The sequence below is a fragment of the Pseudophryne corroboree genome, chromosome 2, assembly GCF_028390025.1.
Source record: "Pseudophryne corroboree isolate aPseCor3 chromosome 2, aPseCor3.hap2, whole genome shotgun sequence".
Lineage (NCBI taxonomy): Eukaryota > Metazoa > Chordata > Amphibia > Anura > Myobatrachidae > Pseudophryne > Pseudophryne corroboree.
This window is the reverse complement of record NC_086445.1, coordinates 461,042,589-461,060,318: the sequence shown is the minus strand read 5'-3', so window position 1 is coordinate 461,060,318 and position 17,730 is coordinate 461,042,589. Positions and strand designations below refer to the sequence as shown.

Below are 17,730 nucleotides of genomic sequence, written 5' to 3'. Positions count from 1 at the left end.
TAAGCCGGCGCCGGTATGCTGGTCGCCGGGAGGCCGGCCGTCGGGAGATCGTAGTGAACCCATATACACATATACATAGCATATTAAAAATGCATACACATATATATATATATATATATATATATACACACACACATACAGTACACATATATATATACACATGTATATATATATATATATATATATATATATATATATATCATATGTGTGTGTGTTTATATGTATGTATGTATGTATGTATGTATGTATATACATGTGTATATATGTAGGCACATGGATATATATGTACTATAATTAAAATAAAGTAAACTTTTATTGCACTTGCAAGTGCCACCAGGAAGACAGCAGGCTGCAGAGGACGCTAGACAGCCATTCATAATACTCATGCAGCTAAAAAAAAAAAAAAAAAAAAAAAAAAATTTTTTTTTTTTTGGTGGAGGGGGGTTTCTGGGTACTCGGAAACCCCCCCTGGGTGCGCCACTGCCTGGGCCTAGAATGCCAGTGATAGAGAATTCTGCTAGCTACCTGTTTACAAAATTTAAAGCAAAATCATTATGGTAATTAAGCCTCTAATATTGAGAGGAATTGGATACTAAACCCTTGAGTTGCTACAGTTATTGAAAAACTTAACTACATCACTTCTAAACACATTAGTTACACAAGCACTGAAACTTTATCTTTTTGGAATGACAAAAGATATACAGTATTCCAGTAGCTGAGGTAATTTACCACGGCTAAGTAGCATGGCTGGGGTTATCCAGTTAGCCCCAATGCCAGTGCATTTCAGGGATTTTGTTTCGCCCGCCTCTCTTTTCTTTTCTGCGATCGCAGCGACGTAGGTCTGCAGCCTTTCACGGACCCTGTGTATTTTTTTGAGAATAGCGTACATTTTTTTTCGAGTGCCAAAAATGGGGGCCTAATTGGATAGACCTCTCCCCCCAAAAAAACGGCGATAAAAAAATAAAATTGCACACCCCCACGTTTTTTCACACCCAAAAAATTTTTAGGACTAATTGGATACCCCCCTTAATATCAGCTGTTTTATTAACTGGAATTTGAGTTATGTTACAGGTCCAGTCTCCTATATCCAAAATTCCAAAATATGGAATATTCCAAAATATGGACATTTTTGAGTGAGACTGAGATAGTGACACCTTATTTTCTGATGGTTTAGTACATAAACTTTGTTTCATGCACAAAATTATTACAAGTATTGTTTAAAATTACCTTCAGGCTGTATGTATAAGGTGTATAAGAAACATAAATGTATTCTGTGTTTAAATGTGGGTTCCATCCCCGAGATATCTCAATATGGTATACAAATATTCCCAGTTACAGAAAAATCTGATATAAAAAAAAATTCTGGTCCCAAGCTTTTTGGATATAGGAAACTCAACCTGCATTTGCTTACTGTAGTAATTGGCTGCTTTTGAACTTTGCACAACACTGATAGTACATTGAATGAAATGAAGACCCACAGTGCTCACACATACTTACAGTAGTATCATAATAGTGTCCATAGCTGCCAAAGATCTGGACCAAGAACATCAAATTGAATCCTTTGGGTGTTGATACAGTAGCTTTAAAATGTTTTTAGGCAAGTATATTGCATACTGTATGTCAATTTAATATCTATACACAAATGGTCTAAATTAAGTTATAGAGCTATCAGGAGCGATTCTAGGCACGAGCAAGCAGGGCAGGCGCCCAGGGTGCTGCGGCCCATGGGCGCGGCCTCAGTCACCCCGCAGTCGCCCACCTGTACCCCGCATCCCACTCCCCGGCTGCAACAGGCACCGTGTGCTGTGCGGGCGCCCGCTGTATCCGGCGCCAGTGTCAGATGCTAGAGGTCATAATTGACCTCTAGTGCCTGTGCGGGGTTATGGGAGAGATGTCATTATGCCTCTCCAATCGAGAGGAGAGGCCGGGAAGCAGGAGCGGGGCTGGTGAGTATTGTGTGGTCTTTTTTTGTGTGTTTGTAAGCGGCACTACTAGGGGGCACAACTACTGAGGCACAACTACAGGGGGCAAAACTACTGGGGGCAAATCTACAGGGAGCACAGCTACAGGGGGCACTACTATTAAGGGCATAACTACAAGGGGCATAACTGTGGCCACGCCCTTTCCCTATGAAACCACGCCCCTATTTTTGGTTATGCGACGTTGGCATGCACTAACTCTGTTTTACCTGCCGGGAGTGGGGGTACCAAAGTAAACTTTCGCCCTGGGCGCCACAAGGGTAAGAACCGGCCCTGAAAGCTATATTTACTAAGCAGTGGATTTGACATTGTTTTGAAACTGATGGGCTTTACTGCCGATTGACAGCTGGTACATGGTCAAAACCACTGTAAGGGAATCTTAAAATAACTAGTAGTAAAAAATTGGAGGGACAGGTAGTGTGGAGTGCCTTGAATTTTTCACACTCACAAATCAACACCAGTCTTTACCAGCCGGGGCTGGCTCCACTAAAGCAGGGGGATATGCAGTGTGGGGTCCCCCCTCACTGTCACACATTCCCACTCACCCCTCACTGTAGCACATGCCCACTCACTGTCACACATACCCACTTATCCCTAACTTTCACACACACACACACACACACACACTCACCGCTCACTGACACACATTAACACTCACCAGTCACTGACACACATTAACACTCCCCCCTCACTGTCACACATTGACATTCAACCCTTACTGTAACACATTCCGAAACATTCCTCACTGTCACACATTCTCAATCACCCTTCACTGTAGCACATTACCACTCACTGTCACACATTCCCACTCACCCATCACTGTTACACATTCACACTCACCCCTCAGTGTAGCACATTCCCACTCATCCCTCACTGTCACACATTCCCACTCACCCCTCAATTTGAAGCACATTCCCACTCACTGTCACACATTCCCACTTACCCCCCCACTGTCACACATTCCCACTCATTGTCACACATTCCCACTCACCCCTCACTGTTGCACATACCCACTCACTGTCACACATACCCACTTACCCCTGACTTTCACACATACACACTCACTCACTCACCATCCACTGTCACACATTTCCACTCACCCCTCACTGTCACACATTCTGGCACATCCCTCACCGTCATGCATTCCCACTCACCCCTCACTGTAGCACATTCCCACTCACTGTCACACATTCCCACTTACCCTTAACTTTCACACATACACACTCACCCCTCACTGTAACACATTTCCACTCACCCCTCACTGACCCAAATTAACACTCACCCCTCACTGTAACACATTCTGGCACATACCTCACTGTCACACATTCCCACTCACCCCTCACTGTAGCACATTCCCGCTCACTGTCACACATTCCCATTCACCCGTCACTGTAGCACATTCCCACTCACCCCTCACTGTCACACATTCTGGCACATCCCTCACTGTCACGCATTCCCACTCACCCCTCACTGTAGCACATTCCCACTCACTGTCACACATTTCCACTCACCCCTCACTGACACAAATTAACACTCACCTCTCACAGTAACACATTCCGGCACATACCTCACTGTCACGCATTCCCACTCACCCCTCACTGTAGCACAATCCCACACAACTGTCACACATTCCCACTTACCCCTAACTTTCACACATACACACTCACCCCTCACTGTAACACATTCCACTCACCCCTCACTGACACAAATTAACACTCACCCCTCACTGTCACACATTCCCACTCATACCTCACTGTAGCACATTCCCACTCACTGTCACACATTCCCACTCACTGTCACACATTCACACTCACCCCTCCAGGGCTGCCATCAGAAATTGTGGGGCCCGGGACTGACACAATAGGGAAAAGCCTATTGAGCCTCAAAGAGCCCTGGGCTGGTTATGCTTTTTGGGGGGACCGGCATGTTCTTGTTTTTTTAAATGTTTAACTATTTCTTTACTGTTCCAGACAGAAGCGTCCACGGATCTCACTGATCTGTGCATGCTTCTGACTAAGTAATAAAAATGCGACCTAAAAACCGCATGTTTTTATCACTAAACATTGCATGTTTCCTTTGCTAAAAATCACCAATAATCGCATGCAAATTCCGTTTTAACCTTAAAATTCACCAAAAATCGCAAGTGACAAACGTGCGATTTGATGTGATTTTGTTAGACACCTAAAAAATCGCACTCTATTACATCTAGCCCATTGTTTGTTTAAGTATGTGGAAGATTGGTTTATAAAAAAATAAATAAAATCAAATGAAACTTCTGCAGTAATATTGCTATTCTTTTTGAAACATAATTATACAAGCAGGAAACAAAAACAATAAAAAACAGGTACAAATAAATACTGATATTCATTATCATTCAAGCAGTGCTACCATATTATGTCGAACTATTCAGAAAATATTTAATCATTCACATCAGTCCCTGCTTCACTCTTTACTACCCTTGTCCATTTTTATCAGCAGCCAAATAACCTTTAATACAGTATGGGCCTGATTCTGATTTGGAAGTAAAGCAAAAAAAAAAAAAAAAAGCAAGTAACTTTGTTACATTTATATTTTTTCTGTGCAGGGTAAATATTGGCTGCTTTTGCAAGTAGCCCACAAATCTTAGACAACTTTATTTTCACCCCACAATTTAAGCTGGACACACAGTAAGGAATATGTCATTCGAATTATTGTTCCCATCTGCACATATGCGTATGCCCAACATGCGCGCCCCCACTGTCGTTAGAGATGTCTTCTGGTCATACCTGCTGCAGGGCCGACAGAAGACATCGCTAGTGATGTCACATCCCGCGTCGCTGCATTGCCCCACTGTTTTGGCAAGTGTGTATGCACTTGCCAATGCAGGTTCCCGTTTACCATCGGATTGGCTGGGTACACACGTTGTCTAGTGCGTACCCAGCTTTAGATTTCAGTCTGGACACATCCCACCCAAATCTAATTCTCTCTGCATATCTTACATCTACCCCACCAGCAAGGCAACATAAATTTGCCCAGGTGCACAGTTACTTACTTTTTTTTTTCTTTTGCTTTACTTCCAAACCAGAATCAGGCCTTGTTTTATTTGACTGTCATATGCATATGTATATGCATATACAGATCGGGCCATGGTCACAATTTAGTTTAACCCATGGCTCTGTGAGGCAGCAATGGTAGCTATTAAGGCACTGTGCCACTGTGCTACAGGATAAAATACTATTTATTTGGTGATACCTCTAGCAACCATTTATTAATAAGTACTGTATATCCATCCATCCTGAACATCCATTCATAGTGCTTATCTGGTCAGTGTGATGGAACACGTTTTTAGAGTTGCGCATCCCATGATACATTGCAGTGGTTGCAAAGATCTCTGGATAGTGTGACATATAAATTAAAGCAGCAGGATGTAGAGATTGACATAAAATTTATCTGTTAAACTGCAGCCAATTGTTGTCCTGCCATATTTCTCACACATCTACAATGTTCCTAAATATCTGCTTTCTGAATGGTAATCCAAGGGACAAGAGCAAGGGGTGTGATGACCCTGATCCTTGCTGTGCAGTACTACAATATGCTTTGCATTATTGGGGGTCATTCCGAGTTGTTTGCTCGCTAGCTGCTTTTAGCAGCATTGCACACGCTAGGCCGCCGCCCTCTGGGAGTGTATCTTAGCTTAGCAGAATTGCGAACGAAAGATTAGCAGAATTGCGAATAGAAATTTCTTAGCAGTTTCTGAGTAGCTCGAGACTTACTTCTACACTGCGATCAGCTCAGCCCGTTTCATTCCTGGTTTGACGTCACAAACATGCCCTGCGTTCGGCCAGCCACTCCCCCTTTGATGTTATTGAGAAGAGCTCCATACATTTCTGAGTCTGCCAAAAATTCTGGGAGAGTAGGGAAGTGTGCCTGTTATTTGCAAGGAAAATTACACTTTGACCATTTATTTTATAGAAATAATTACCTGGTTGCTGCTCAGTGTGATTTATCATAGTAATAAAAGTATGCCCTAATCTAATTTTACTGAATGTTATTATGGATTTTGGGTGATTTACTCTTCACATAGGCAGTGAAGTATCAGTCACATAAAATACAGTTAGTTGTTATTAAGTCATATGCACCAGACCAGTCTATCAAGGTCCATTTATTGATAACTCAAATAAATGAAGCAGTTGCAGGTTGGATTATTTGATTCTTTTTGGCTCTTACAATTTTTACTGATCTAGCCCACGGTTATTGATCTGTGTGCAGTGTAGCTAAATATTAATGTTACAAAAACAAATGCATCTTTCTAGTAATATTTTTTGTATATTGCATGCAACAATGTCTCCTAATTCATGGGTCTTATAATATAAGAAAGATGGGATGAACAGTGAATGTTAGATGTGTTGTAAATGTGTTTGTTTCCTGTTCAATGATCCAAATATGAATTTAAATGAGAATAAGCACATAGTCAGCCATAAAACCCAAACAAAATGTATGATATACCCAAGTGGACAGCTGTCAGTGCTGTGCATACTTAATCAGAAGTATCAGACCCTTGTCAATTTCTTACAATCATGGTAATGTGCAGAGATAAGAAATGGTACAATGTAAGATAACTGAAATAACTGGTATGAGTGGTGAATAAGAAATTTATGAAAGATCTGCTTAAACAAACTACAGGTATCTTAAAAAGTATTTAATGAATCAGAAGAAATTAAATAGTACTCTGATATTGTGACAAGAACACTGGAATTGTGTTTGAGGGCAGTTATATTTGTCCTGGGTTTCTGTCCTACATGCTTTAAAAAACGGTTATGGGGCAATGGGATTAGGGATGGAGAGTGAGGGTGGGCTCCATCCATTCATTGGCCTCTAGCCTAAGATTATGCTAACTGGCGTTTGCACCTGTGTGAGTGTGATAAATGGCTGTACATTCAGACTCTCACTGACCGGGGAAAAGGGATGGCAGAGTCTCTGTGAGAGAAACATGCTATTCGGTCAAGTGAGCTATACTTGCTGAAACGTTCAATGTTTTGTAGTTCACCGTAAGGAACGATTTATGTTTAGTTAGGGCTGTACAGGTTGAGTGTTTATTTTGATGAGGGTTTTTTACTGCTTACTAAAACTGGCTTAGGACCGTTGCACCAGAAACCTTGGACTTGTGTGACCCTTCTGCTGTTGTTCACTACCGTCTACCCCAGGAAATGGTGCATGTTTCCCTAACAACGCTGTTACAGTTATATCATATTATTACATATGTCTTCACATCGAAATTGTGCATGTGTGATTAGTACATGAATGTCATGAATTGTGCCAGCCACCACTGGATCTGGAGGCATTTGTGGAAAATGTGAAGGGGTACAGACAGAGGTGTAGCTAGATGTCATGGAGCAAAAGTATGTATTGCCTCCCCCCCACCCACACCCACACCCATCCTCCTGTGTAATGAACTGGGTGGCTAGCCAACATGTGGTGGCATGTTACATTTAAGAAAGAAAAAACATATAAAAATAAATTGGTGACAGTGCCAGTTCTAGACCTTGTGGAGCTCAGAGTGAAAGCCCTTATACACGTTACGCCACAGTAAAGCCGCTTACACAAATTACACTACACAGCAGAGTGCCTTATACACGTTACAGCACATAGTAGAGCACCTTATACATGTTACACCACACAGTAGAACCACTTATACATGTTATACAACAGTAGACCTGCATATACACGTTACACCATGATAGAGCCCCTTACACATGTTATGCCATGGTAGAGCCCCCTTATACACATTATACTACAGTAGAGCCATCATGGAAGTAACTGTATTTAACTGTTTACTTGATTAACTCAAATCAATTAAAAACACTGTATTTAACCTGAATTACTGACCTCGCAACTCCCCAACCCCTCAATGAAAATAATGCCCCAAATGTGACAACCAAACAGACGTTACACCCCCAAAACTCTCAATGATAATAATGCCCCAAAACTGACCCCCTCGACTTGAAAATCCCCCAATGCCTCAATGAAAATAATACCCTAGAACTGCCATTCCAGAATTGATAATCCCACTATGCCTCAATGAAAATATTATCCCTGAATTACCTGAGGGGCAGAAAGAGATGCACTGCAGCAGCCTGAGTGGCAGAGAAAGTTGCTCCACAGCAACCTGTGGGGCAGAGAGCACTGCATCGCAGCAGCTTGTGGGGCAGAGAGAGCTGCGCCACAGCAGCCTGAGGGGCAGAGATATGAGCTGCAGCAGCTTGAGAGGCTGAGTGAGGGTCTGCAGCTTCTAATTCACAGCAAGGTGCTGCAGCAGCAGCATCAAAATAGAGAGAGGTGCTGCAGCATCAATATAGAGAGAGGTGCTGCAGCAGCCAATGTAGAAAGAGGTGCTGCAGCACCTGGGTAGAGAGAAGTGTTGCAGCAGCTTGACAGAGAGAGATTATGCAGCAACCTCTCTCTGCCCCAGTTGCTGCTTTATCTCTCTCTGCCCAGGTATTTCATCATCTCTCTCTGCCCCATCTGCTGCAGCACCTCTTTCTGCATTGGCTGCTGCAGTATCTCTCTCTGCCCCGGCTACTGCAGCACCTCTTTCTACAGTACATTAATGCTGCATTACCTCTCTCTGCCCCAGTTGCAGCAGCTGGGCTAGACAGTCAGAGGTGCTGCAGCAACAGGGGCAGAGAGTGGTGCTGAAGGACAGAGGTAACCCTGCTGCCCAGCTACAAGCAAGCAGTGAGACATATAAAGAGGGTGAGCAGAGCTCCTGCATGTGCCGGCTGTCAGTGTCTCCTGCTGTTTTCGCTTCTGGCCTGTCCTGTATCATACCTAGTCCAATTCAGTGTGCACCCCCTCTGCTCCTACTCCTCTTGCTCTGCTGCTGCATGTACAGCGACCTATGACCAGTGTGCGGGGTGCCAACAACATCGTGCCCTCTAACATTTTTAGTGCCTGAAGCTTGTGCCACCCAAAGCTACATCCCTGGGTAAAGAACACTTTAACATTTTGGAACAGAAATTTGTTAAATCACTCATAGGATGGGTTCATTATGAGTTGGATACTATTAGGACTACAAAATCAAATCTGATCAGTTGATCCTACAGAACAGTCATGTATTTTTAGGGGTTTGTGAAATGTTAAAGGTGAAATAATGCCTTTTATTTAACTATATAATCCTGCTAATAATAGATTAATGGTGTAGATGTCACCATAATCATCTGGCACAATAAAAAATAGAATAGACTTTCTCTAAGAAGTAAGCCAGGACTTTAATAATAGGGCAGTTTCATAGTTGTATAAGCAGGCTACTGGTGTCAATTTCCTGCAAAAAAATAAAATAGAAACAAGAAAAACTGATTTCCTTTCAAATCTTTCAATTCGTTATTTACTAAAGGCTCTGTTACACTAGTGATTTTCTCTGTGCATTTTAATTAGTTGCTAAATACCATTCCATAGAAATAAATGGTTTTATATGTCAAGCTGTCCCAATAGCTATGTTGAAGCCAAGATTGCTGGGTGCAGATTTTCAGAAGGGAAAGAATATTGCAGGAAAACAATGTAAACTGCTGAGGTCATGTCACATTGAGCAATCAAACTGCTCAAATCTCTCATTTTATTAATCAACTTTGTTGAAGATAAGGGTCTTAAGCAGTCAGTGATTCTACCACTAATGCCAGCAACAAAATTACTGAGAGATAATTGCCAGTATGACACAATGCAATTTTTTTGGTCACCTGCCTGGATTTGCAGTCCAGTGAAAGAATTTAAAATTATGCAGCATAATATTTGCCCATTTATTTCTTTGAGTTGTTAAATATATTATTGTATATGCTTGTTACTATTAAATAGATTATTCTTACTGAGTTAATGCTGTTTGTTTTATGTAGATGGAAAACTTGCTCATTTTTGTACATTTTAAAAGATTTATTGTGCTAAATAAAAATATTGATTCAATATTGTTGTGGTCAAAATTAAATGTTTTATATTTTACATGACAAATTCCACAATGCAAGACTATTAATGTCTCCCAATATGTAGTAGGGAGAGCTATTTTGTTATAAGTATATATATATATATATATATATATACATAATTATATGTATGTACATATATATGTACATATTATAAAGTTTCCATGATTTTATTAAATTATTATGAACAGTGTGCCTTCATGTACTTGAATTTGTATTTTAATGTGTTTTCATTCAACATGGTGAAGTCAAATGGAGCATATTGTGAATTGTTTCAATCTCTTACAACAGAAATCCGCGAAGCCTTCCGAGTATTGGATCGAGATGGGAATGGTTTCATTTCAAAACAAGAACTGGGAATGGCAATGCGATCATTGGGTTACATGCCTAGTGAAGTTGAATTGGCCATTATTATGCAACGTCTTGATATGGATGGTAAGTGTCAATAAACATCTATCCTAATTTCCAAGCTTACTAATAGATGTTGCTGGACTAGAATGAAAATAAATACTTGAAATATTATCCTGTTTTTGAATGATCCAAATAGAATATGTTTTATTGTGTTCTGATGTTCCTACAGAAGCTTGAGTTTTAAAGAAATCCTTCTAGGGTTCCTTATAGCTATAACATTTTGAACAATTTGTTATCCTGAAGCTTTGAACTGTTCTGGTCATTAGATGAAGCAGATTTTAAAACTGAACATTTTAAACTCTTGCACGTATATAATGTGTGTGTGTGTGTGTGTGTGTGTGTATATATATATATATATATATATCACTGCTGACTCATTTGTAACCTCTACTTGTTAGACCTTTAGAATTTTTCTTCATATACTACTTTTAGATGTCAGCCAAAAAAAAATCCCAAACACTTCATTTTCTAGTTAAAACTCTATAGACATTAGCTTAACCAAAACCATCATACCTGTAACATTCACATTTTTGATTTGACAGTCTAATGTGTTATACTGGAATCTTGGTACATTTTTACATCTCTCAACTGTCGAAAAATACACAACTGCTGCATGGCCATTTTTTATGTGTTTACTTGAAAACAGAAAACACATAAATTTGAACAAGGCCTTAAAGCATAGATGTGGTGTTTTATAATTGTTAAACCTATTACATTTTTGGATCTGCATTTGATGTTCTACTAGATGTTTTCTGAATGCCATTGCAAGGAGAGATGTAGCTTGTAATTTATCTCACAAATGCCAATGTCTGACAACCACTTGCATTTTAAGACTGTAAGTGAGTGCTGACTAGAGATATATTGTTAGAAATGCCATTGCATAATGAATTCCCTAACCATATTATCTCTGTGTATGCTTAATGTACAAAGTAATGATTCCTGAGTAAGTAATATAAAGAATCTAAAGATCTTAAAATGTAATGCAGAATCCAGGTATTAAAATATGTTTTCAAAATTGTAGTTTCAATTGTATTCATTATCCTTCAGCAAAGGGAACTTTTATTTTAATTATGTATTTTATAATAGACAAGTGATGTGATTATATGCATAAAGGGGGTCATTCCGAGTTGTTCGCTCGCAAGCTGCTTTTAGCAGCTTTGCACACGCTAAGCCGCCGCCTACTGGGAGTGAATCTTAGCATATCAAAATTGTGAACGAAAGATTAGCAGAATTGCGAATAGACACTTCTTAGCAGTTTCTGAGTAGCTTCAAACTTACTCGGCATCTGCGATCAGTTCAGTGCTTGTCGTTCCTGGTTTGACGTCACAAACACACCCAGCGTTCGCCCAGACACTCCCCCGTTTCTCCAGCCACTCCCGCGTTTTTCCCGGAAATGGTAGCGTTTTTTCGCACACTCCCATAAAACGGCCTGTTTCCGCCCAGAAACACCCACTTCCTGTCAATCACACTCCGATCACCAGAACGAAGAAAAAACCTTGTAATGCCGTGAGTAAAATTCCTAACTGCATAGCAAATTTACTTGGCGTAGTCGCACTGCGGAAATTGCGCATGCGCATTAGCGACTAATCGCTCCATTGCGAGAAAAAAATACAGAGCGAACAACTCGGAATGACCCCCAAAGTTCTAATAACATTCTTTAAGTAACAAAAATGTGTATTGTAATCTCTACTATATTTTCCTTGGGAGACCAAAAATCTGTACTTATGTCATTGTGGTGGTGTGTGCTGTCAATGTGCAGAGTGCATAGCTACCAAAATGGGTGTCCCTGTCCTCCAATGTTCACAACATCAATTTGACTCTTCTTGTTTGACATTCCATCCGGCAGTAATACTTAGACATGCTTAGACAAACCTAGAGTGCATAAAAGAGATGACCGAGGAGAAAGTGACTGAAGAAAAGAGCAAATGAGTGACATAAAGCAGGAGAATGAAAAAAAATAGCCAATGGGTGACAGAGTAAAAAGAGGAAAGAAAGACTCTTTGTTGGGGCATGCTTAATACAGTAAAGAAGAAGATAAAATAATTACCTTTTAATCAATTATTAAAAAGACAGTAAGGTTACACACAGAATTTTACAAGGATAACGTTACTCAGTAAAAATTAGAACAATGGACCCTCTAAGGGGGTAGCATGTAGTCTGTAATGATCTAAAGATTAATTCTGAGGTGTTCAGAATATAATATAGATGAACAAAGTAAGGTGAATATATTAGGTTACGATAATGTGGCACTTTAATTTGGATATCAATATTGGTTTATCATTAGTGCCAATAGATAATCAGCCCTGGTTGTAAACATAGACTTAATATTCTGCCAAGAGAAAGGGCTTGATTATCAGCATGGGGGATGGGATAGACCTACTGTATACCTATTGATGGAATTGTAGGTACTAAGTGTGTGGTCTGTATATATGTAATACTCCACAATGTGAAGTATTACAGTATGTCTGACATTGTGCATCACTCTACAGTGCAGGTGTATGTCATTATATAACTGACAGACCGCAGCCCCAGCAACTGCTCTAGAGCTCAGGAGCAGGTCACATGACCAGTCAGGTGGTTGGGCCAGTGACAGTTGGGAGAGGTAGTTGATGGAGAGCTTGCTGAGGGGACGGAGAGAGGTGCGCTGGTGCTGCGTACTCGGTGCGGCATTAACAGCTGTGGTAGCTGCTCCGTACCTGCATCTGATGGCAAAGTTAAGCTGAATTACCCCGAACAGACTCCGGTGTGTCCCGCTGAGCTTGGAGAGTGAGTCCGATGTGGAGATCCTTATCCGCGCTCCAGAGAAGATGTCATCTCTGACGCTGATGACGGGGGCGGTAGTGGATCCCTCCCTCTAACTGCCTGCTGTAAGATACTTCTAGCGGGAACGCCTTCAGGAAAGTGTTTTGGAGGTGACTGACATTTATAGATGGAGACTCTGCCTGACAGTGAGTAAGTGTGTGTACACACAGGGAGGATCGGGAGGTGGCCCCGGACGGTCCATATAAGGCAATCAGAGGGCGCACAGAGACAGCTATAGTAGGGCTGTATGTCCCTGAAGGGATTCTCACATCCAACTGAACAATATTAATCTAAAACAGCCTATTTCAACCTACACTGACTGCCCAGAGCAAGATAAGCTATTTTAGACCGGACACAGTATCACCTCACTTTGGCATGTAGTTAGAGCCAATTGCTGCAGCATAGTGCCACTGTCCTAAAGTCATAAAGACCCTGATATTACAGCAGCATAGAGAATACAGAGACTTAAAGTATTAGCTCAGACCTCATAATTATTAACCAGTATACCTCTAGCTATTGAATTGCACTTATACGTTGAGGAAACTCTGCAGGTGAATTACAAAAACCTAAGTTGGGTTTAAGTGAGCCCTGTCCAGCGCACAGTCAGTAAACAGCCAGGCAGGACCAGGTACCCATCTTATTCAGAGTGATACAGAGTTCAGCTCGTGACAATCATTTAGGACCAATATATTAAGCCTGCTTCACCTTCACAGAGATTTATCAGCACCAATTAACTCTTTCGTTAAGGGAGTACTTTCAACTTATTTACAAATAATTTGTATGGAAAGAATACAAGTAGTATTGTTCTTGGCTAAAGGCAGGGAGTTCATATAAACGCTATACCTCAAAGATTCCTATTAGGCGCCATAAACTTCATTTGCACCAACGTGGTAGTAAGCTAATAACCTGCGCAGTATAAACTAAAGGGGAAAAGAACATTGATTTGTGTCACTTTAATATAGTTCTTGTCAGTGCATGCATGACACTCTATTGCTACTTTGGTTATTGAGGAATTCACTGTCCTAACCTTCTTGTATCTGGTACTAGCGGTATGCATAAAGTTCAGAGTTAAGATTTCTAATCCGCTTAGGAAGGAAGACCCAGAGACGACAGGTTCCGGCCTAATCAAACATTCTGTTTATTGTGTAGGCAATTGTTCCTGTGTATTGTGAAAAGCAAACCAATTTGTGAAATTGACATTTGTTGTAATACTTGTTGAAAGAGAAGGGCATCTTTGAACCATATTAATAAATAAATTGAGTTGTTGACGAAAACCAGTGACTGCTATTCCTGAGTAAATTGACAATACTCATCTCTCTGCGAAGACGAGAGAAGACCGCCAAATACAAGGTAGGATCCTTAGGGTATATGGATCACTAATTCCTACATTCACAGTGGGTTTCCATAACTCATCACCTGAGGGGTTCACATATAGAGTAAATAAGGTACAATTTGCAGGGCTACCTTCTAGTGGAGAGGATAGAGTAAACACTCAGGTTGAAGGTTTCTCCACTTCTCCATTTCTGTGTCAAAATTTTATAGTTACTGCACCTGGTATTCCTAGGTGGTCTCCCATCCAAGTACTGACCAGGCCTTTCTCAGCTTAGCTTCCAAGATCAAATGAGATTGGGCATAACCAGTTAAGTATGGCACTACTGATTAGAATGCCAGAGATGAGAGAGTGTGGTTAACAACTGTTGAGCAACAGGGTGTACGTCTGCTTTCCAGGTGTTGTGTTCCTGTTACATTTGCATTGCAGGTGTTAGTAACTGGCACCTTGGACTAGATAGTACACAGATTCGGAGGGTAGTATAAATGCCAGGGAAGGGTGGGTATAGGAATGGGTTAATACAATGTTGCTTCTGCGTTCAGTCATCATATATGATTGTGTGAATCACTCAATCATATATGATGACTGACAGCAGAAGAACACCTCAAAACTAATCTTTAGATCATTAGGTCCATTGGAGGTGCTCACCTCATTCTATTTTTTACTGAGTAACTTTATCTTTGTAAATTGCTGTGTGTAACCTTACTGTCTTTTTAATAATTAATTAAAAGGTCATTTTTAAATAATTTTCCTTTCTGCATTAAGCATGCCCCAACAAAGAGTCTTTCTTTCCTATTTTTTTCTTTTGACTAATACTACTGACTGTGGGAGCACCACCAACAGGTGAAATTGCTCACACCCCCTGAGGGTATAATAACTAACTTTTGCCGTTGCTCATATTGACAATAACTTTTGCCGTTGCTCATATTGACAATAACATTGTCACCCCAGTCCAGTGCAGATCCAACCCCACAGGTGCTAAATGGAGTCACAGATAGAGACAGAATAAAAGAGCTAGTGAGTAATAGATATAGAGAGAGAAAGAGTGAGAAAAACTGAAGAAAATAACTAATCAGTGACAGAGAAAAAGAGATACAGACAAAGAAAATAGAGGAGGGAGGGAGAGTGGGGGAGATGGGTGGAGAGAGAGATGGGAAGAGTAAAAGAAAGTTGGAATTTGGAGAGAGAGAGAGATGGGGAAATGGGAAAAAGATTTGGAATGAGAATGGAGACGCTAATCATGTTTGATTTCTAAACCAGATAACTGAAAGCTTGGGGCTATTTCCTGTAACCTGGTAGCAGTGGGTGCAGGGTTAATGATGTAAAAAATAGAATATACTGTTGTTCTTTACAGTGAGACTACATGTCCCAGCAAGCCTGGCCCGGGATGTTGGAACAACAAGTGCCAACATGCTCGCACATTAAGGGACTGCTGGCACCTGTAGTCAGCCTGTAAAGAAAATATGAAAATAATGACAGTACGCAGATACCGAATGGGGAGATCCTTTAAAAAACAAAATTTCATACTCACAAACCCATGGATTAGATCCTCTTTGATCCTTATAGAAGTCCACTGGTCTTTAAAAACAAAAAAACACAAATCCTGAGCCGAAACGGACAGTACTGTAAACTCCATACAGTACTAGCTGTTGTGAGAGATTAAGATTTTATAGGAATGAATGGGAGAAGCGCTGATTGGCTGAGAGCATGGGAACTGGAGCTCTCAGCCAATCAGTGCTTCCCCCAAGCTGGCAGGACCAATTTAAGACTTGTTTTGCGGTTTAACAGGTGGACCCCACACTGTGTGTCATCCTACTATAGCATATGCCCCTCAGCTGGTTCAGCCCGGTGCTGGTTGTTAGAAAAATGGGAGGGACCCCAAGCTGTCCCCCTTCCCCCCCAACTTTCCAATAGCAGATCAAGCTGAGAGATCTGGGGTTGGTTGTGGTTTTGGGGATAACTCACACTTTATTTTTTTTCAATGAACCATTTCTTAATTGTTTTACATAATAACACAGCAAAGCTTGCACATATGCAAAGCTTCGGCTAAACTTGCTGTTCACAGGCAGATCTATTAATTTCCTCTATAGTGTTTAAATTTTTCTGTGTATTCTATCGGTTTTAACAATGCAATTCTTAGTAAATCGGAGATTTCTGTTGTGGTTTATGTAAAGGATTTGCTGTTTGTTCAAATAGTCTAATTAACATCTAAAGTCAGATTTTCCATTCGATCTCCCAGTGATTTTGCCTTTAGTAGAGTTCCGATTTACTAAATTGATGCGATCTGGCTCAAAAACATTATATCAAACTTTATTTTATTTAGCCCAGAGAGAAAGATTGGTGCGGGAGAAAGAAAGCTATCAAAGGTATCACTGAGGCAGCTGGGTATTGCTATTTTAGTGATAAATTATGATGTCAGACTTCCTATTACTGCACTAAGCAGTGATAGAAAATCCTCATTACCTGTACTCATTTAGTAATTACCACTCATTGATCACAACAATTGGCAAGACATATCTTGCATATCTCAGAAAGGTATTGCTATATACTGTACAGTAGTAGATCAGTTGTTCCCAAATGTTGTCCTCAAGAAGCACTAAGGTTTTAAGTATATCCGTGGCTCAACACATGGTATATCCATGGCTCAACACAGATGGTTATATCATATTGACTGAGGTACTAATTTAGTCACCTGTGGCCAAGCATGGATATACTTAGTTCTCATTGAGGACCGAGTTTGGGAATCACTGTAGTAGATTAAAAAAAAATGAAAAGGCAATGCTTGACATGGCTAGCCAAGCACCTGTGTGGGATTTCAGTAATCTACATAAAATACTTTGTTACCTAGGAAATGGCAAGCTTGTCCATCTGCCCTGCAGCTCCTTCCAGGTTGATATTTAAAAGTGAACAACAATATAACACAAAATCTTCATCTGCCAAAGTAGCTTTAAAAAAATAAAATAAATAACATAGCTTGGCTATGCCATTGCATTCCATTCCATTACAGTTGTGACGCCTATGCCTTCTTTTCTGACTAACCTGACACGGGGTCACAGAGTGCAACTGTTATTACCTATCTCATTTTGTTATCTAAATATTTAAATATATAATACGTATGTGCTCCTATACTGTTGGCTTGTTCCTATTTATTGTATTATATTGTTTACACTACTGTAATTCTCCATATACAGCTCTGCTTACACTTTGTGGAACCATACAAACTTGATGATGATGATGATGATGATGATGATGATAATAA

General features: G+C 40.5%; 1 protein-coding gene and 1 pseudogene across 1 annotated transcript in view; one reads left to right on the top strand and one right to left on the bottom strand.

The window, feature by feature from the left end:
- CALN1 (calneuron 1) overlaps positions 1-17,730 on the top strand; it is a 596,934-nt gene that overhangs the window by 264,588 nt on the left and 314,616 nt on the right. The window contains exon 3 of the mRNA XM_063953758.1: positions 10,220-10,363. Coding sequence (XP_063809828.1) covers positions 10,220-10,363 — 144 coding nt within the window. The remainder of the gene's footprint in view (positions 1-10,219; positions 10,364-17,730) is intronic.
- Positions 14,681-14,798, bottom strand: LOC135052330 (5S ribosomal RNA; annotated as a pseudogene).